The sequence below is a fragment of the Mercenaria mercenaria genome, chromosome 8 (genome assembly GCF_021730395.1).
Source record: "Mercenaria mercenaria strain notata chromosome 8, MADL_Memer_1, whole genome shotgun sequence".
NCBI classification, from domain to species: Eukaryota; Metazoa; Mollusca; class Bivalvia; order Venerida; family Veneridae; genus Mercenaria; species Mercenaria mercenaria.
In genome coordinates this window covers 68,451,820-68,473,377 of record NC_069368.1, presented here as the reverse complement: position 1 = coordinate 68,473,377, position 21,558 = coordinate 68,451,820, and the positions used below count along the sequence as shown (strand labels likewise).

The following is a 21,558-nucleotide window of genomic DNA, read 5'->3' as shown; positions in this document are numbered from 1 at the left end:
ACCATTACTTTAGTCTTTTCGATATTGACTTCAATACCCCAACAGTCACAATAATCTTTCAGCAAGTTTAAGTTAGTTTGCAAATTCTGTGGTGTCTCAGCTACAATTGCCATATCGTCTGCATACATCAGTAACATCAGCGTGACCTCTTGTAGAGTTATTCCGTCGGTGTTGGCTTGTAGATACATTTCTAAATCTTCTGTAAATAAAGCATAGAAAAGTGGCGAAGTTATGTCCCCTTGTTTCAAGCCAATGAATATATTGATAAAATCCGAGTACTTGTCACAATGTTTAATTTTACTTCTCACTTCTGTATACAATAGACCTCAACATTCTTAACATTTTTCCCGATATTCCAAGTTTATATAACTTATACCACAATGCATTTCTGTTAATTGAGTCAAAAATTTTCTTCATATCAACCATTGCAACGTACAGGCTTTTACCATTATTCAGCATATTTTCAACAAGTGTATTTAGACTAAAAATAGCATCTACTGTTGACAACCCTGGCCTGAAACCGAAGATAACGTAATTCCATGATAATTACTAGGTTCCCGTTCATCGCCCTTTTTATACAAGGGTACTTATCAAATCTTCCATCCATTTGTTTGGAAATTCGCCGCTCTCGAAAATTTTGTTAAATAAGTCCGTTATATGTCCGAGTAGTATGTCACCTGCTTCTATGAAATATTCATTTATTAGATTATCTATGGAACCCGCTTTTCCTTTTTTCAATGATTTAATTGCTTTCTCTATTTCCTCCGGACTAATTCTAACATCTAACTGTTCATAGATAACGTCGTTGGGATCTAAATTCCTACCACAAAACTCGTCTGCATTCCATTATTTGAAATATTAATTTCTTCGGACAGTGCTTTAAAATGTTTGAAAAAGTCTCCAATATCAATATTTTCTCCCTTTTTGCTATTTTTCTTCGAGAAATACTTCCAAAACTCCTGCGGTTTCTTTGTTCTTAAATTCTCTATTTCAATCATTTTTCGTTTTTTATACATCATTTTTTTCTTTTTTATAAATGTTTTATATTCACACTTTTTCGAATGTAACAACTGCCTGTTTACGGAAGTTTTCACGATATTAAAAGCACGCAATGCGTCAATATATTCCGTTTTCTTCTCATAACATTCCTTGTCAAACTATTCAGACATTTTAACCGGGGACACTTTTTGCTTAAAGGCTACTTTGTCTCTGTTTTTAATTGTTTTTGCAAATAGAGGTGACGCAGCATCATTCATTAGACTTACAAAATCTTCAGCACATGTATTAATTGATTCACTGTTATTCAAAACATGGTTAAACTCTGGTAATTTTGATATTATTAACCTTCTGAATTCATCCCTTCTAGCACTATCCCATCTAATACAAGTCGAAAGATTTCCTGCGGCCAGAAGTTATGCAGACCAGAATTTCTTGATAGCAACTTATGGGTGAATAACGTATTTGTTTGTTTTTTTTATCATACCATTACGCTTTAATGTAAGAAATATTACTCCATTCTACATGATTTACAAGTAGATATATGAACTATGTATTTCTTAATTCTGAAAGTTATTGTTTGAGCAAAAATAACTATTATTTCCCTTTCATGTATAAATAACTTTTAGCTCAACTGTCGCATTCCTTGACTATTGAAATTACTTTTACTAGAGCTTTTCAAATGTGATTAATGCTTCACATGGACTTGCTTGACAACACAGGACCATAATTATTAGGAATTGAAGAGCAATTAACATAAAAACCCTAATGCACAACATGGTATCAATATTGATAATTGCTGAAAGTTTGGATAAATTATATGAAATAATGAATGAGGAATTCAGGTCACAAACATTTCTTTATATATCATATAGAGTGCTAGCTATATTGCAAAAACGGCGTTCCATAAATGCGATAAGCCAATCGCATATCGGTAAAAAAAGTCACGTGAAATCACCCAGTCCCCATGTGCTATACTACTTGTTGCATTCCAATATACCTGCGGCCTTCAGACCGCAGGTAATAAGTGCGTTCATCTTTAGGTAAATCTGTCTGCTCCCTTAACCTTTCGCATGATAAAGTGAATGATAACGGTGTATGGTCCGAGAATTCATTGAAATCAGCAACTGTAAAATCGTTGATGTGAAAAAAGTCTTCCTGCTTACATAACAGGTAATCGATCACGCTACTACCGTGCTCACAACAAAAGGTGTATGTACCACTGGGTTCTAATATACCGCTACATATCCGTATTCCCGTGCTTTTGCAAAGATCAAGTAATTGTAATCCGTGCGAATTACTGACTGAGTCCATCGACACACGTTTTAACGGGACGTCTGGCACATATGAATCGTCATTAAGAAAAGGGATATTCGTGTCATAATCTATATAGTCTGGTTTGAGTCCTACCCTAGAGTATAAATCTCCAGCAACTATAGTAGTGCCTAACAGCTGAAAATCACATATATCAGATTGTAATATTTCAAATAGATTACAATTAACACAATTATAGGCTGGAGAGCTCTCACCCCATAGGTATACACCGCATATATACACATCAGTTTCAAAGGAAAAATATGCTTTGTCTGGCTTAAGCCACACAATAGTATCAAAATGATTCATAGAAATACCTTCTTGAAAACCTTCTTTAAAATATATAACAATACCATCAGAACTTCTTCTGGCTCTTTTATTTTGAAATTTTCTATATAAATTGTGACTAACATAACCGTTTAACTCCACATTGCTTTTCTGATTGGTCCATGATTCTAAAAGAAAAACAATGTCGTAATCCGATATAAGTTTTGCAAAGTCTTCATTTTGAATTTTATCATTTGTTAATCCATGACAGTTCCAAGCACACACTTTGATATCACCCTCCTGTGCGACCTATTGCACCTGGCCGTATTTTCCATTTGAGTACACATGACCATTTACTATTAACTTGTTGTATCTAATGTATGCCTCTTGTCCATCCGCCCTCGCTTTCATCATAATTGGTACGAGTTTTCTACGTTGAGCGGCCACTTCCGCATGCATGTAGTAACCCGAATTCTTCTCAATATTGCCTCTAAATGCCTTTACTGACTTCTTATTTTCATTTTCATTGAACACTGCCAAGATATTTCTTGGTTTTCCCTCGATTTTTCTACCGATACGATGCACACGATTTATCGATATTGAATTAAAATCCGTCTCCGGCATCTTAAGTGTGTCCTTAAGAAAGCTGTTCACTAATTCAAGGGTTTTGGTCTGCGTTTCGGTTTCATCTTCGTGTATTCCACCGATAATTAAATTGTTCATCATTGCTTTAGTTCTAAGTCTGTCATCGTATCCTTAAGTCTATCACTTTGTTCCTTCAGTTTACGGACATCATCCCTGGTTTTATCTATGTCAAACTCATTGCTTTCTACACGGGTTTCCATTGACTCGATTTTGTCTGTTTGGCGGGTGACACGCGAGTCTATGTCGCTCCATAATTTTGTCATTTTGTCATCAACATTCCTCACATTTTCTTCCAAGCCCTCTAATTTATCTAGTCTTTTCGTCACTTCTGAGAATTTTGACGTTATTTCTGAAAATTTCGATGATAAGAAGTTCATAATGTCTCTTTATATAAGGATTGTTTATGAACATCACTTTCCATCATTTACAGCTAAGGTAACCGTCCCCTACTGTACCCAGAATGATTTACTGTATTTCACGCTTTTACCTGCATGGAGGAACTCTGTCATGAAGGAACTCTGTCATAGAGTTTAGATTTTTTCTCTCAATTTTATGGCCATTTTGTCGCTTAAATAATAGCATTACATAAATTTGAAGATAATATCATTTTTGACACGGTTCCTTCGAAGCGGGGAACACTGAATACACTAAACCCTTTGCGTGCCTTTAAGCCTTGGTCAAAAATTGATGAAGGGGTAAGTATTTTGTTTACTTTAAATAGAGGCATCTATCTCTTTGTTGCCATAGCAATCACAAAAACTATAACCAGTAATGCTTTATCTCTTTAGAGATTTAAAAGACTTTTCAAAAAAAAATGAAGGGTTATATACAAGGAAAAAAAGACATTTGCAAGGCATGGATTGTTAAGATCAACTACATTTGCCTATTTCAGACCGAAAAGCCGTCGACGCCATGTTTTCTACAATGAAGCGAAGCCATTCATTTTACGAGCCGATGTACAAACCAATGACATCAATCTCGGTGAACGACCCACCCCCTAAGGACAAATACACCAGATATGGCGGTCAGGTCGTGGATCCTAGAAGTCTGTACCAGCAGAATTTCTCTCCGTATTATCAGCCACATGGCACGGGGCCCAGAGATGCAATGCATTTACAAGATCTATCAAGGCAAATGAACCAGTAAGAATGCTTTATACTTTTAAACAAGAAATATCTTTAAAAAGGATGGTCAGCGAATTGTAATAAGGAAAGAAGTTTATGAATTTTTCATCTAACATTCATCTTTCATCTAACATTTTGCAAAACTAAACACCGCACTTTAACAATTTAAATGGTTCTCTTTTAATTTTTCGCAAAGGTTTCGTAGGGTTGCAATTTTGTTTCGTTTATCCTTGGACGAATAATTACAGCAGTAGTTTGGTGAAGATTCATGAAGCGGTTCATGAGAAGAGGTCATTAAACGTGTTTATATTTTTAGCTAAATTGGTCCCTAACTCCATTTGTAACAAAATAGCAGGAGACCTTACGATATTGCTACACATCGAGTTTGATAAAAATCCATTACATTTTAGTGGTTAATGCGAAGAAAGGCATATCTACTTTTAGCTATAGTGGTCCCTAATAGGGCCCAAGTTCCTATATAAATAAATTTGGAAGAGGACCTTATAATGATGCTCCAGACCAAGTATGACAAAGATCCACCAAGCTGTCCATGAGACGCTGTATAAAAGGCATTTCTAGTTTTAGCTCTAGCAGCCCCTAAAAGGGGTTAAATGTCCCAGCTGAACAGAGTTGGCTGCGGGCCTAATAAAGATGCTACAAATCAAGTTTGATTAGAATACATGAGAAAAAATCAATTAAAGGATTTCTTTATTTATTATTTTTATTTATTTCTAAAATAGGCCAACTGATCCCGCTTTAACAAATGCATATTCGCTATTCATGAATCTTTGGACAATGACGTCACACCTATAAAAAAGTGAAGGTCAAGCAAAACATACAATTGTAATTATTTCAATATTTCTGTTTTATAAGCAAAGTTTGACCGTAGTCATATCACATAGATAAACTGTATGCAGCGTACCTTCATTACAGTGTAATGAGATTCAGTCATTATATAGCATATATATAATTAAACAGATTTCAACCGAGTTCAATATTTGCATACCATACTAAAGAAACATATTCATATATAATAAATCAGATTAATAATTTATAACAAATATATCAAAGCAAACAAGTACTCATTTTAATATGCAATCTGAATAAGTCACAAAAGCAAGAAACCTTTTCATATACAGACGACAATTGTAACAAGGAAAATCTTTTAAAAAGCACTTCTCTACATAAAAGACTCTTATCACACACTTATTCATGTGATATGCAGACCGTATTCAGCTCTTTCTTTAATTTGATATGTGTTGGTATTTGAACAGGTTTTTTATCATATTTATTAAACTTACTTATCATTTTGAGATATATCAATATTCTTGGTAAATATACTGAGCCAAAGTTAGCTTTAAAACTGTGAACAGCGTCGTTTAGGATAAACGCTTTGTCTACATTTCACTCAGCGTAGCACAATCAACAGAGTGAAAGAAATTGAAACTCTCGTCCAATCAGACAGAGTGTTGCATAAATCTTCCATTTTGATAAATTATCTATAATGCGTTATCAAGTAGTTTGATTTGCAAACTGAAGTCACGTGGCATAGGTAACGAAAACGAATTTAGACGGCGTCGCCGAAAAATCAGTTAATTGTTGGCATGTGTAAGAGACAACTTTGATGACTAACATGAATAACATTAAGGTCTGACTATACTAAAGGGACCAGCGCGGGAACCATCTGGTCGCGTAATGGCGGACAGGTTATCGAACACAAATTTTTCACTTGGGGCAGCTAGATGTTTAGATTGCATTGTGGATATATCTTTGACATTCTGGTAGAAAAATGGGAGAGGAGATTGTATGTCCATTTTAGTATTAGTAATACTACTACATGTATTATTTTGATGTGATTTTATAGTAAGTAGGCCTAAATGTGTCAGGAGAAATCCGTCTCTTAGAAGATATATGACCCCTACTTTTCTCTTCATTTTATGAGAGTTTGTTTTCATGATTCTTCAAATGTGGTAAGGATTTGTTCTCTTAAATTTGAAAATTATCATTTTTTATGGAATATATAGAAACTGCTATTTAGGCTTGCGTGACATCAAAATGCGCCTGTTGAAACTACGTTCATTGATTAATTCACGACGGACCCACTGGACATGGAGAAAACAACAGTTGAGACGTGAAAACATTTTTTCTGGGATGGATGGATGGAGGCGGGGTGGTTTTTCATTTATTTGACTTAGATTTATCAATTCAGAAACTTCACACATGAAATGTTTTGCCAGTTTCCGCTGATAAAGTGGTATTGAAGGGCTATTTATCACTCGGTGATATCTATAGTTTTCTTTATGGTTTATTGTAAAAAATTCAAGCGTTGATTTGCAAACACGTTCAATTCTGTATTTACCGTGACATGTCAGCTTTATCTGGAAGTCTGTTGTGTATATGGTCTCATTTTTATCCACATTACTGGGAACCAATGTAGACGTCTGGTATGCGGGAATGGTACGCTGTAAGATCTGATAGGCGGAGATAACAACCGGCCTTACTTGTTAAAGACATCAGAGAAGTGCATTACTTCCCTTGCATGGTACAGCTGACCTAACGAAGCTCCGCGCGGTCAGTCCTGAAGCACTAATGATATTGTTTTGTTTATTCCAGAAGTCAGTCGCCGGCATTCAACCACAACTACAGCTTCAACAAATATCCACTGCACATGCGCAGAAATAAACGTTCCGCTGCCACCACAGACGACTATGTACACGAAAGAAGCATGTTTATGGTAACTACTATTTAAATACGCCAAATAATTCTTTATTGGTTGTCAAAAATTAATAGTGAAAAGAAAAAAAAGAACATGAAAAGAAACCAGAGGCTCTGCCTTGAATTGTTACAGCTACGTACGCGTGTAGATCGCCGGGACAGTTTAGAAGGTTGGGAGGCATATTAAAGTTATTAGGAAGCCCGGTTTGCTCGGTGGAGAAAGCACACTACCAACTATGGGCCTTCAGTTCGATTCCCAGGCGGAAAAACACGGACATAATATGGGCTCAGTAACATTTTCTACGGCGATCTTACTGTAGAAAAATGCTTAAAGTCTTTTGTCCTCATTCTTTGGTTCATGTGGTCATTTTTTTCATTTCCTTATGTAGAGATTAAAATACCTGATTATATACCATATAGGTTATAAGCACGCCTCATTGTATTTTTTTTAAAATAAATCTAACTATATATCGCTTGTTGGACTATATATCGCTTGTTGGACTATATATCGCTTGTTGGACTATATATCGCTTGTTGGACATTGAACATACACTAATCCTCTTACTGAATTAAGACTTATACATGTTAAATGTTGTGAGGATAAGCGTAAGGTGTTGGCAAATCAAAGAACACTGGTAGCGTAACTGGCAACCGTAGTTAACTGGAAAAAATCAGCAAAGTCATTCTTTTTTTTGGTAAAAGATTGATCTTCCATGATAAACAATGAAACAGATAAAACAGTTGTGCATTTCGTCAAATATAAAGGTATAAGGTCATTTATCTATACATTTGATATATTTTCATTTTGAATCTTAACATGTCCTGCAAGTATCTGACAACATTAGTCTTAGATGGTGGACGATAAATGTACCACACGCGTACGTCACGTGTTGCATTACTTGCCGAGGTCACTGGTCGAGTTTACATTAATAACTCTATCTAGTTGTTTCAATGTGATGGTTTATTTTGTCTTTTAATATATGGTCTAATATGTTACATGTTTGTCTATTTCTATTTCAGACAACTACCCCCAACTGTGTAGGCCATTTTATAATACACCCGGACTGGGTGTCGGAGCGCAGTTCCCTCAGAAGATCTAAGTCAATGCTTCAGATGAATAGTTCAAGCAAATTTTAGGTTTTGTGGAAAAAAATATATATTTACACATTGCATTTTCGGTGATTTTCAGTTCTCAATATGATCTACTCTATACAAGTTCATTGCTGCCAATCTCTTACATACAGTCAAACCTGAGTTAATGATCATTTGTGATCACTAGTCCTGTGAATTTTCACCTGTAAAAAGACCATCTACACAAATAGACCACTCGCTTATAGGCTGTCCCAGTTGTACTCATTAAATACAGGTCTGACTGTAGTTTTTACTTGGAACCACCATCTTCAGGAAGCCTTCCTGTATTAAGATTTTGTGTACAACGGTTTATTTTCAATACAAGTTTTAGAACGTTTTACTATTTTAACAGGGATTGTGTATGGCCTCCATCTGCCCACGGGTGGTCTGTATATGCACGTATTCACTGCTGTAGGTGCATCATTGTGTAGTACTAGGACACTGTGATAAAAAGCATTATGTGCCCCCCTTTTTATATATTCTGAAAATAAGTACAGGAAGTAAGTTAATTGTTTTACCAGAAACTGACGGGAATTGTAAACATCTCTTCTATGTATACATTCCGTATGATGTTATTTTTTTTTATTCTTTTTGACATGAACAACAACAACACATAAATTCGAGTAATGCCACCTTGTTTTCTCTTTTCTCACGAACACATGAATAATATTGCCGGAGAAATGTATTTAACTTCTTCAGAAAACACAATGAAAAACTGAGATTTTGACTTAACGACTCATTAACCCTATACAGTCGAACCTGTCTTAGCATCCACTTACAGTAAACACCCACTTGCATTAAGCAGCCATTAAGCTAACTTCCTATATTAACTTTTTTTCCTGATTTCAACTTGTCCCAAGCAGTCACCTGCTTTGAGCAGCCATATTGTGTTGCGCCTTTTGCTGGCTGCTAAATACAGTGTTGACTATATATGTTCACAATTATCCCACTAGAAAATTTTATGTGAAACGTTTTCTTTAAACTTTGAACATGTTTATGTTGTCAATACTAGTACTCGTTTTTGAATGATGCATCTGACCGAATCAGTATTATTTATGAATATACGGTTTGTAATATTTATTCGATTAGTTATATATATTAATCATTTTTATTCCAAATTTTTTCTTGCTGTCTACATTCTTTTACCTTAATTATGTCTCTAGTAGTGTAATGAGTGTACATAAGATTATTTAAGTGAATGGAGAATATTTTTGTTAAATTTGCAAAGCATGTGCTGCGTCTAACAATTCATTATTACAAATTGTGAGCTGTCACGTCAAAAGAAACTTTATGTCGGCGAGATGATCTGAAATTTACCACATTTTTGACATAAAATAAGCGCAATTTATGTGACAAGAATGAATTTTAATCATTTGTTCTAATTCAGTCCTGAATGCTCTTACCAGGTCCCTTTTTATGTGTCGGCGCACAATTGATCATGTTTGAACGTTTATTTTAGTATAATACACTCATAATTATTTTTGTTGCGTTGCAGATTAGTATTATATTGTATTTATTATTTTAGCACTTGTTTGAATAAAATTATTTGAATTGGCCATGGAATGTTTTATATCTGAAAGCCCTGCTCGAATCACTGGGCAATGATAATCCTGGAGATTATTTTTTGTTTTATATGATCGGTTTAAAGTCAAATTGACACAAGTTTTTGATTATCCATGGCAAGTTTCTACCTTTTGATGGTGGAGGCTACCTATTCGAACATGATTTGAGGCGTGAAGAACCTGCCATTTGACTGGTTCCGTCACGTGGATGTTTGTTTGTTTGTTTTGGATTTAACGCCGTTTTTCAACAGTATTTCAGTCATGTAACGGCGGGCAGTTAACCTAACCAGTGTTCCTGGATTCTGTACCAGTACAAACCTATTCTCCGCAAGTAACTGCCAACTTCCCCACATGAATCAGAGGTGGAGGACTAATGACTTCAACCACAGTGTCGTTTATCAAATAGTCACGGAGAACATACGCCCCACCCGAGGATCGAACTCACGATCCCGCGATCCGTAGACCAACGCTCTACCTACTGAGCTAAGCGGGCGGGCTGACTTCTACTACAACCCACACGGGGTTATGATCCCACAGCAGACAAGAGTCGAAAACCTCTCCTGTGAGATGAATATGTTTAGTTTCTGGCAGAATAATTTGTATGTTTGATGCATTAATAACTTACACATAAGCACAGATAGTGTTTGACTCCCTTTTCGTTCTATCATTGTTCTAGTTGAATTGTTGTTAGTTATACGATTTGTTAATATGGGTTAATGTGTGATTTAAATTGTATTCAATGTCTTTTTAAGTATATATAACAATATCCGAAACCAACAGTCAAAGATTTTTCATATTGGAGTAGAGTCCAAAATATCGCTGGACAGGACTACTCTTCCGATTCCTTAATGCAAAGAGGTCGTTCGGGATTGCTTCCCTTGTATAATGCATTTATCATGGTTTCGCTTAAAAATTTGATGCAAAATTGTTTTCAATGTTTTTGACGCGGTTAGTGAAAGCATAATAACAATGTTTCCAGTCGTCATTTAAAAATGGTTAAATATTTGTTTTTCTGTCAATTCTTTTTCATGTTATGAAATAAAGAGATAATTTAACAGAGTTGACTGCAATACTGAATTCAATTGGACTCGCAGTAATAACCCATATTTGGTCGTCTATGGATAAATTAATTACTGCTGTGTGCGAGTCCAATAGAATTCAGTATTGTACTCAACACTGTTAAATGACCTGATAATATACAAAATACTTAAAGGGAACCAACCATTGAGCAAGAACTCGTTGTAAAGTACTATTATGAATATTCAGTAGACCAATCAGAAATAATTCCTGTAAGTAGCACACGCCGCATGGCAGCATAGGAGTGCTAGGGTATAAATAGGTAGACAGATGATAGTGGTTCATCCAGCGATTTTAGTACTTTGATAAAAAAAAAAACACTGTCGGGGCGGATAAAATATTTTAAAGAAGATAATGGACCTTCAAAGACTCAAAAGAAAGAAGAGTTATAGTATTGTTACTATTGTTACGAGGTTTTGAGCTACAGGGCCAGTGCAAGTTATACCTTACGAATCAATTAGGCAAGGTAGCCACAGGAAAATTTTATATTTGAGATATATTGGTGTCACCAGCTCTACAAAGGACATTCGACATAGTTTGTCAGCTAGTCTAAGACATAGTCACCTTAGCAATATGACCAAATTCATTGCTCAAGACATAAAGACAAAGTCACTTCCCTTGGACATATAACTAGTATATTTTTAGTTTTCACGTAACGTTTTTAGATTTGCTGTGAAAATACTCGACACTTAACAGTGACAATGTCGAGTTCGCTTCCATAATTTACAGGCGGAACTGTATTTGTACCCCGCTGCTTGCTTTACGCTTATAAATCTGAGTGCATAAGACTGTATAGAAAAAAAATGGCAATACAGAAGCCTCCCCGACCGGTATAAAATTTTGTTAGTGTTCGTCCCTTGTGGTTATTGGCTACAGTGTTAAGAGTAAAAATGCTTCAAGGCATTTTATAGGAGCTAAAAAACAAACTATTTTTACATAAATTTCAATAGTGACCTTGACCTACAAGCATATATCATGTATGCGACACATTGTCTCACCATAGGGAACATTTGCGCGCAGTACTAAGATAATCCATCAATGCACATAAATGTTACGGAGCGGAAACAAATTTTTACTTGACCTTCAATAGTGACCTTGGCCTTTTTTGGCCGACAACCATGGGTCATGTGCGCGACACATGGTCTATATTTTTTTGGTCAAAATTAACCTTAAGAAAGACGGTAGCGCTGGAAGATTCCCTACAGTATTTATGTTATACCCGTGCTACAGCAAGAGAAAAATGTATTGCAAAAAAAGAAAAGGTTACATAGATTAGATGATTATACATTGTAATAGAAACAGTAGGGAGAGAAAATTCTAGCCGCCGGTTACATTCTCTATCAACATATTTTCCGTTTTTATGAAACAGCTGTCTCAAATCCAGATATTGTTTCAAATTATGTACTTTATTTAAAGGCTCATAATGCCTTTGTTTAAAATGTGGCTGCCATATTTTCCGTTATGAACATAAAATACATGAATTTCTTTTTAAATCCTTTTCTGATAATTGCTGTCTTCAAAATTTGTCGAAGGTTTGAATATTGCTGAATATACTAGAATGTTTTCTTGAATCTATTGTATGTATTACCTCCCTTTATGGCTCTAACTATCAGTTTATGTGCAATATTAAAAGTAGTGCTTTTCTAACCATGTAAGTACGCATAACACCTCTTTGGACAGCTGTTTCATATGTTTTTAAGAAAAAAATAAAGCACTCGATACGAGAGCATGCCCTGCACATTTTGAAAAAAAAGTTCAGTGGTGGCCATAGTCTCTTTTCACATGTGCATTAGAACAGTTCAATATTTATATCATCTGCACTTTTTAGTTCTGTCTGTAGTGCTCCATCTTTGTGAAAATGCAGCGCTCGTTTACACCAGTCATGCTTAATCCAACATCCTCCATGACTATATACCACATTGTGCTAAATCTTGACCTCAAAGGTAAAGAATGAGAAATAGACTGCATCTTTATTCCTTATACAAATACGGAATAAGGAACTAATTCCCCATTCTCTATTCGGAGAACAGTTTGTAGATGCAATTGGTAAATGGCCCTTAAATCAACATGAATTTTCCGACGAAAGACAGCTATGGCATTCCACAGTACGTGCAGTCGTGCATGTGTGCGTATGTGTACATTGGCTGACACCATGACATGTTTAATAATACAGAAAAAGGTATATAGTATGAAATTAATGATGTATTTCACATATGCCTTTAATATACTGTTTAAAACACACTCAATACTTGAACATAAACTGGATGAAGTTTAATATATCCTATTAAATATTCCGTTTTTGCCGTGGAACGATTTATTTCATTGAAATGCTCTGGAGGGAATATTGTAAATATCTCGAGTTTTAATGACTAAACGCAACATATCAAGTTCGCATTAAAGATTTTAATCTTGATAGATAATTTTATTTCAAAATCGGAAGCGTCTCCTTTAATGATTTACGATGTTTCCGTCACAACCTAGTGAGCTATTTTCCCCCACATAAACTTCATGTAAATCATTGAGTTAAAACATACAAAAATGTTCTAATACAGGTATGGTATGGCTATACTACAAGATGACAAGTGGGCAATTTAATAAGCCCTTCTTGAATTAAACTTTTTCGGTATCTTCAGTACGGTTTTAAAGTATACTTACACTTTACAAACAAAATGTAATCTAACCTTAGCTAAATACGCCAACTACTGTACATACTGCAACTATAATTGAATAAAATATCAAGACATCAGATACATTGTCTCGCATTTAAATATTATGTCACTGTTAATTTGTAAAACTAGAATTGTATTTTTCAGTTTTCTGATGCAAAACGAACTGTAGCTGATCGGATCGGAATAGAAAACAGAATTTAAAGGCACATATCACGTACGGCTTTTCGACTGCGATAAAATAAATATGTACAAGGCGGTAATCTTACCAATGAAAAAATTAATTAGTTTTCTTAAAAAAAAACAACAACAACAGCGTAATTGAATGTTGTGAATGTTGAATAGATGAAAAAGAATAAAAGTCGTTAATTTAATGATAATAACCGATAACAGAAGTAAAGAAACAGTCACAATGGCTAAATACATGTACTGTTGTTTTTTTCTTCACATTTTAATCACATCGTGTACTGTATTGCCAACTATACTAGTAAATGCTTACTAAGTAGACTAGCTCCTAGACTATGATATAATATTATTTCCACATTCATTTCAAAGTTAATGTATGTAGTCAGTCTACATTCTATGTCCAATGTCATAAAATCTGATCTTCTCGCTGTTTTATGTAGTAACTAGTCTATTAATGAAGATACAAGGGAAGTTTTATAAAATTCCACAATAAATGTTGTCAAATACGAACATGTCAGTTACACTCCCACCAAAATGGACTTGTAGAAATTTAAAAGTTACATTTTTTAAATATCCTTTTTCCTACAATCCAATTTTAAATACCAAATTCTACAGTGTTCTCGTACTCCCCCCACTCCCTGCTGACAACAATGGAAATTATTGTGCTACGCATATGGAAACAATTATTTTCGTGGCCTGTTATATACTTTTCTTCAAACTGAACACTATAGACAAATTACCTCATAGATCAAAGTAACGGTTTAAATGAAACTGATGTTGTTAACGAACAGGCTTATGTATCGCCCACGACGCCAAAATGTCTACAGCAAAGTATGTTCATAAATAATGGTTGACAAATGTATCAATACTTCATATTCCATATGTGTCAAATATGTTTAATGGTAATATTCATCTGTTGTCAATGACCGCACTGTAGCCAGAACGCACTTTGTCAAAAAATAACCTATAAAATAGACATTTTATATCCTTCAGATGTACATCAAATTCAAATTGGTAAACACAGAGATATATCAGAGAATACTGAGCTGATAGAATTTAAATTCAATATAGTGGTCCTTTCGTGATGTGCATAATCTTACTAAAGTAAATATTTCAGTCTGCATAGTCGTCGTCTTTGCTGATTGACTGGTTATAAACTCGAACCTTTCTTTTCCAGTCCCCAATCCACAGGTCCCCACCTTCGTCTAGCGCTATACTCATAGGACCAGAGAGCCCATCCGCGTTTCCGCTCAATAACGTGTTTAGGAAATGGCCTTGTGTTGAATACAGATTAATTCTGTCCGCTCTAAAATCAGCGACATATATCATCCCCTGCATACTGCAAGCTACACCACGTGGCGCCATGCCATCTGTTCTTAACTTAGCTTTAACTCTCCCGCCACTATCAAACACAACAACTTCTCCAGCACTCGACTGGTAGTCGGATACGCACACGTCTCCGTTGTTATTAATCGCAACTTTATACGGCATTTTTAAATCACAGGAGTTTGGATCTCCAAGAACGCAAACTAAACTACCTTCAGTGTCATATACAACCACATCGTTCCCGATACAAGCTGCGATATTTCCGTTTTCAAAAGTAGCTATTCCTTGTGGAGTTTTCCGACACTGGAACAATGTTTTCAGGTTACGAGACGTATCTAAACACTTTACACTTGAGTGACAGGCAATAAAAATGTTCCCTTTCGTATCCGAAGCGATATCATGAACATCTTCGCCGACATTCAATGGTCGGTCATGACGGCCCGACTTTGAGCAAAGCTGAATGAAATTCTGGTACCCTATCCAAGCCTCTCGATTATTTACCGGACAAATACTGTGTACGGCACCGGGGAATTCAAAAGTTCGAAACAAATTTACAACAATGGGCTGAGCAAGGAACACTCGTACGCCAACTTTTCCCATAAAATCGAGTGTTGCATCAGATAAAGTTTTTGATGTACATTTGATGTGGACATTCTCTTCTGTAACCTGTTCCGAAAGTGTTATCAAGTTTCTAACAGAACTGTCAATTTTCTTCTTAGTTTCAACGTCACTTAAAGAATACAGGTCTGTAGCATGACGATGTTTGTAAACACACTCTTTGACCCTATCTATGAAGTCCCCTATGACCTTCTTCTGTCTCGCTAATTCAGCACTATGTCTAGCTTTGCTATCGTATGCATTTTTAATCATTACTTCAGCCCTTTTATCTATTAAGACCTTCAGGTTTTGCACATATTCTCGTATCTTTATGATCTCTTTGTCCACATCAACATGCAATCGCTCGATCTCTCTTTGAACCGCACTTTGCCTATCTTCAAGGTTAGATAATACTTCGAATTCAAGCTTGTCAACAAGGGCATCCAAAGATTCCTCTTGGGGGCGTTCGTTTTCTAAATCGTCAAAGATAAAGTCGTCTGTGAGGGGACCGCACTTTTCTTCTGTAGTCGAGTAATAACCCCGTTCGCCGTCCTCAACAGTACTTACACAAACCGGGCATCCATTTTTTGATATCTTATGTCTTTCAAGACACCCTGGGCAGAATGTATGCAGACATTTAAGGTTAACAGCATTTTTATCGAAAATCTGACACACGTCACATTCGGATTTGGTCGGGAGTTTTCGATATTGTCCAAGTTTCGGTGATCTGCATCTGTCAGACGATATGCTTTCAGTACTAGTGTTAAAGCACTGTGGAAAACAGCTTGGTTTTCCGCTGGTGGGATAAGATCGACTTAAAGATTCCACTTTTTCACCGTTCCTAAGTTTTCTCACACGGATATCCATTGCAGCATCCAACTATAAAGAAATAAAGTTGAGAAAGTTAAAGCAATTATGAGCCTGTGTAATTCCCATACTTAACAGCTGATATTGAGCAATAAACACTACAAATTGCAACGGATTCCGCGGTTTATAAATCTCGGTCAGAGAGAATCTGTTTATGCAGTTTGTATTAATAGATATTTCAATGCATCGCTGGTCGACCGCAATTATGTTGCCAACATATTTTAACGAACAAAACAAACAGAAAATATTTATGGCAGATATCCGAAAACAGCAATGATTGTATTTAGATCCAAATATAGGTTGTTTTGGGAAATATTTGTGTCCATGCATTCCTTTGATTTCTCTTCTTATACAACTGATAGCCTAATCACTACCAATTAACTACTGTTATCGATGATCGAGGATTTAACATGGTCTTTGGCTTGCATCTGACAGGCCCAAACCTTTTAAGGCCTTTTGGAGAGCAGTTGCTCACAGAATAAGGAGTGTAAAAGAGACTGCAGATTTTAAAACACTTTTGATATTTATTTAACTGATATCGAAGAACAATTTATTGTGACAGTAATTAAAATGAAAATATTTAATAAGCACTTATTTAACGGCGTTTTAATGCTGAACTTTTAATCTGGCTCGTTCCTAAATGACTAGTACCTTCAGATTGTTTATAGAGGACCTTGTTCAGTGTGTCACTTCCTTAAAACCCGGGGCCAAGAAATTAGACAAGGAGACAACCCTTAAAATCAGTCAATAGTTTGGTTTTTGTATAACTAAAGATCATGACACTGGAGTGTCTTACTTTAACCCTCGGTGATGGTGTGGGTGGAGTAGGGACAACATCCCTTCGGCACTATATCCGCTTCATATTTTCAAATATCTAATGTTCATATTCAGTTTTAAAACGGTTATCACCTAAACATTGTGCATCTTAAATAATTATAAACTACATTTTAATCCTAGACAAACGCTACACACTCTCTTCGTTATACAAAAGTTTATCTTTGTCGAATCATAGACAGTGGTTCTATATATTATAAACAAACAATATTTTGTGCAATGAGATTTTGATACAACAATGGATGGCTGCATGGTTCTCGAGATCTTTTGAAAGATTAAAATTTTGAGCCGCGCCATGAGAAAACCAACATAGTGGCTTTGCGACCAGCATGGATCCAGACCAGCCTGCGCATCCGCGCAGTCTGGTCAGGATCCATGCTGTTCGCTTTCAAAGCCTATTGCAATTAGAGAAAACATTAGCGAACAGCATGGATCCTGACCAGACTGCGCGAATGCGCAGGCTGGTCTGGATCCATGCTGGTCGCAACGCCACTGTGTTGGTTTTCCCGCCGTGGCGCGGCTCAAATGTATTAGATACGGATGGTTCAATGGATACTCCGGTAGTTTTCAAGAAATAGTCTGTCACAATGGTATACTTGCACTTTACTCAAACAATTAAAGGAAGCAGAACGAGGCTATTTAAGTAAAGTATATCTTTGCTGTAATGGGTGCTACATATCAATATGTGGGTCGCGAAAACATACGACAAATCAAATAAGCTTATCTTGCCCGTTGTAAAATTGAGTAATATCAAAAAGGAAAAGTGGAATATGACACTTTATTAACATACGTAGGTCAGGCTAGCAAAATCATGGAAATTTCCTACCCATGTCGTCAAATTATGTCGTCTGTTGTTAGCAAGCCTGTCGCCAAAATGTGAGAAATACCGTTTATGTATAAACAAACGGATTTTAATTTTTCTTCCTATTTTTAACTTGTGCATCTCTTCAAATGTATCGACGTTTATTGATTTGTCGAAACCACGATGACCACACTTGACATCACGATGGTGAAAACGCGAAATTATACTGCGACTTTTCGAGTTATCACCATCACCTTCATCTCCGTAGTTTGGAATTTTCACCATCGTAATACCTTATTTCGACTTACATCGTCATAGTTTCGTGACCTCGACTCTCGCGGTAGAAAAAAATGCGATGGTCCAAACAGAACACCGTAGAATTCTCATTGATCTTGTTGACTATTAATGAATGAAATATTGGTTAAGCCTCAGGCGACGACGTACTTGTTTAAATGACCATAACGATATTCTTTTATCTATAGAGTACACTCCTACATGATGATGCAATCCTTAAACACTATCTCTGTTAAATAAATATAATTGACCAGGGAGTTGTATTATCACCGTAGTGTGGTAAATACGTGACATAACCTTGAGAGAGCGGGGGTGGGGAAGAGAAAGGGGTTGAGAGAGACGGGGGAGAAGAGAGAGAGCGTGAGACAGAGAGACTAGCTCCTAGACTATATTTTTTTAATTTTTATTTTTAAAATTGTGAATGTAGCCAGTCTATATCTTATGTCCAATATGATAATATTGCAGCCAGATCTCTACGAAAATATCTCTAAAAGCGACTTGCATTTGTCACTATCACATAAAATAAGATAACAAACGTTGAAATTTTGTGACAAATTCTTTATTATCAGTCCTGTGGCTAGTCTAGAGGGGTGTGTGTGGTGGGGGGGGGGGGGGGGGGGGGGGGGGGGAGAGAGAGAGAGAGAGAGAGTCTTATTCTTCTCGATGTAGTCACTTACCCTTACGTTACTCGACGATCCCTGTTAAGTCCTTGACCAGGTTTAACTCCACAAACCAATAAAGTTCCTTTGTTTTCACATAATCAATATAACTTTTTTAAATCATGACATTTAATAAGTCATATCAACAGTGTAAACCTGAATAATAACACTTCTGAATTTCATATCATTAAAATGTCATACAATACGATAACATCCCAACATTACAGGAATTTTTCAGTCATAAATCCAAGGCAAACAAATTCACGCAATTTGTAAACATGCCTGTTTTGAAAATGCATGTGTTTACCTGCATTCTCGTGGTGACCTACAAACATAATATTTTACAACGCCGTTAAGATAGTATCAGCTATATGATTAATCAATTCATCTCGGAAACTAAGGTTAAGTAATGCACGCGTTCACATTCTATATCCTGCAAATACCACACAAAATCTTTTTTCTTTTCCCCCTCTTTTCTTTCGTTTTTCCCTGTTTTAAATCAGGCTCGTTCTTGTAAAATCTATTTATCCGAAGTATCACAGGGCCTATCGACGCATTTGTTTTTGTAATTTTAGAAATCTGACGTAAAAGTAGTGATTGTTTGAAGTCGACCTTGAATTGATTTTGTTTACAAAGTTCAAAACATTTATAAAAATGGAAAAGGCAATAAAAAGGTAAAATTCCATTAAAGGTAGTTGTATGTCGTTTTTTTATTATCATTATTTTTTTTTTTTTTGCGTTAAGAGTCACACCAACACAATTTATATATATATATATATATATATATATATATATATATATATATATATATATATATATATCTCTCTCTCTCTCTCTCCTCAAAATATCAGAATTAAAGAGTGCACGGTAAGACAGTAATTAACTCAGAAAATCATTCTGCAAACACAATGTCTGCAAAATTTCCCCGCTTACATAACATATGAAAATCATAGGCATATTACCTTTTGTTTGAATAAACTATCTATCTATCTATCTGGCGAGACTGTCATATTTCATTCGGACATTTGCCCAACTGACCGAATTTTAATGTAATGTTTATATTTGCAGTTTAAGGTCAAATACGGTTCAGTATGTCATAAATAGGTTATATAGGCTATAATAAATGTTATAAAGGACAAAAATAGATGCGATAATGTCATTTATACTATGAAGAAAAACAAATTTTGTTTGAACAGATCTGGTATATAAATTATGTATTATAACACCACAAAATGAAAACAGTTTTGGGGTTCAAAAGTGAGACATAATGAAATTACAAAATTAAAATTCATACACGTAGTTAGGAAACAATATTCGTGATTTTTTATAGGTCCCTACATAAATTATAACGATAAAAGATAGGAAAGAAAATATTGTTTTGGTTAACCCTTATGCTGGACACGAACAGTGCATGATCTACACTAGTTGCCATTCTGTCAGTATATTTTTGGTATGCACCCCTTTTAACAGTTAATGGTACTGTCCAAATTGAAAGATAGACAATATAAATATAGCAGGATAAGAGTTAAGATCCTGGTAACTGCATCTGTTAGAAGAAACAAAACCGCATCCTCGCTTTTGACAGGAATTGTATCATAGGAGTATTAGAGATAACCATTTTTGGTTGCGGGTTTATCCCGCTACCAAATTTAAGTGTATTTTTGACAATCATGTAGCATCTTTATTTGATTCCAAATCACATCCAAGTTCATGTGCTACACAAAGTAGTCCCATTCATGAATAATGCGGATGAATTATCAAAGATCAAGCAATTCTTAATCTTCCTCTATCCATTCACACTGGCCATTTAGATTATATAAGATCTGTCAATGATTAGGTATTACAGCCAATGGTTACATCACTGACTTCCAGCTGTTCATGTAAGGTCAAGCAGAGTTTATCTTAGATATGAGGCACATTAGTATTTGTATCTTATACATGTATAATTATAGATTGGCATTTAAAATGAAAATAACTCTAGCAAAACCCGCAACCATCAGACATCTCAAGGCTTTGATGTGCTTCGTAATTTAATTCATATGTTAAACCATTCTTTACTTCAATTAACTTTACATTACATTTACATATATAGTACGAAAATATATGGTCTATATTGACCAAGGTCTAAGACGTTATATGGTCAATGAATCAATCATTTCACGAATAGTAAAATATATGAATTGAATAGGTTAAAGTATGGTGGCTGATTTCTGCCATTTCGTTATTTCGTTCTGTCGCAGCGGCACAACGACAAACGCCGTTATGGCGCCCCGCCAAACATCGCCCCGCGGAACTTTGCTCGGCCGAATTGGCCCGGCCGAAGGTCGCCCTGCCAAATGTCGCCCCGCCCGAAAGTCACCCTGCGAATGTTTCCTTCCTGACTTTAGGACCCACTTGCTGTATAACTAAGTAAATAAAGAAGGGTTTCTAGTGTTAAAATCACTGCTCAGATAAGTTTTATGTTACGTGTGTAGGGGACGGAATGGATAATCTGGA

At 35.6% G+C, this 21,558-nt stretch overlaps 2 protein-coding genes across 3 annotated transcripts in view; one reads left to right on the top strand and one right to left on the bottom strand.

The window, feature by feature from the left end:
- The window catches only part of LOC123566164 (uncharacterized), a 28,364-nt gene extending 18,616 nt beyond the window's left edge, over nucleotides 1-9,748 (top strand). For both annotated transcript variants that reach the window (XM_045360054.2, XM_045360055.2), the window contains 3 exons: nucleotides 4,115-4,364; nucleotides 6,960-7,080; nucleotides 8,082-9,748. In XM_045360054.2, coding sequence (XP_045215989.2) covers nucleotides 4,115-4,364; nucleotides 6,960-7,080; nucleotides 8,082-8,198 — 488 coding nt within the window. In that variant the 3' untranslated portion in view covers nucleotides 8,199-9,748. The remainder of the gene's footprint in view (nucleotides 1-4,114; nucleotides 4,365-6,959; nucleotides 7,081-8,081) is intronic.
- A 3,265-nt stretch (nucleotides 9,749-13,013) lies between these two features.
- LOC123566163 (uncharacterized) lies at nucleotides 13,014-19,620 on the bottom strand. Its single transcript, XM_045360053.2, has 2 exons — nucleotides 19,081-19,620; nucleotides 13,014-16,485 (listed from the first exon to the last, which is right to left on the bottom strand). Exon 2 carries the CDS (start codon nucleotides 16,471-16,473, stop codon nucleotides 14,797-14,799), a length of 1,677 nt encoding a protein of 558 aa, XP_045215988.2. The 5' UTR covers nucleotides 16,474-16,485; nucleotides 19,081-19,620; the 3' UTR covers nucleotides 13,014-14,796.
- Between the last annotated feature and the right edge of the window lie 1,938 nt (nucleotides 19,621-21,558).

Coding starts and splice junctions, on each gene's coding strand:
- LOC123566163 (XM_045360053.2), bottom strand. CDS start 16,473: ATGGATATCCGTGTGAGAAAACTTAGGAACGGTGAAAAAGTGGAATCT.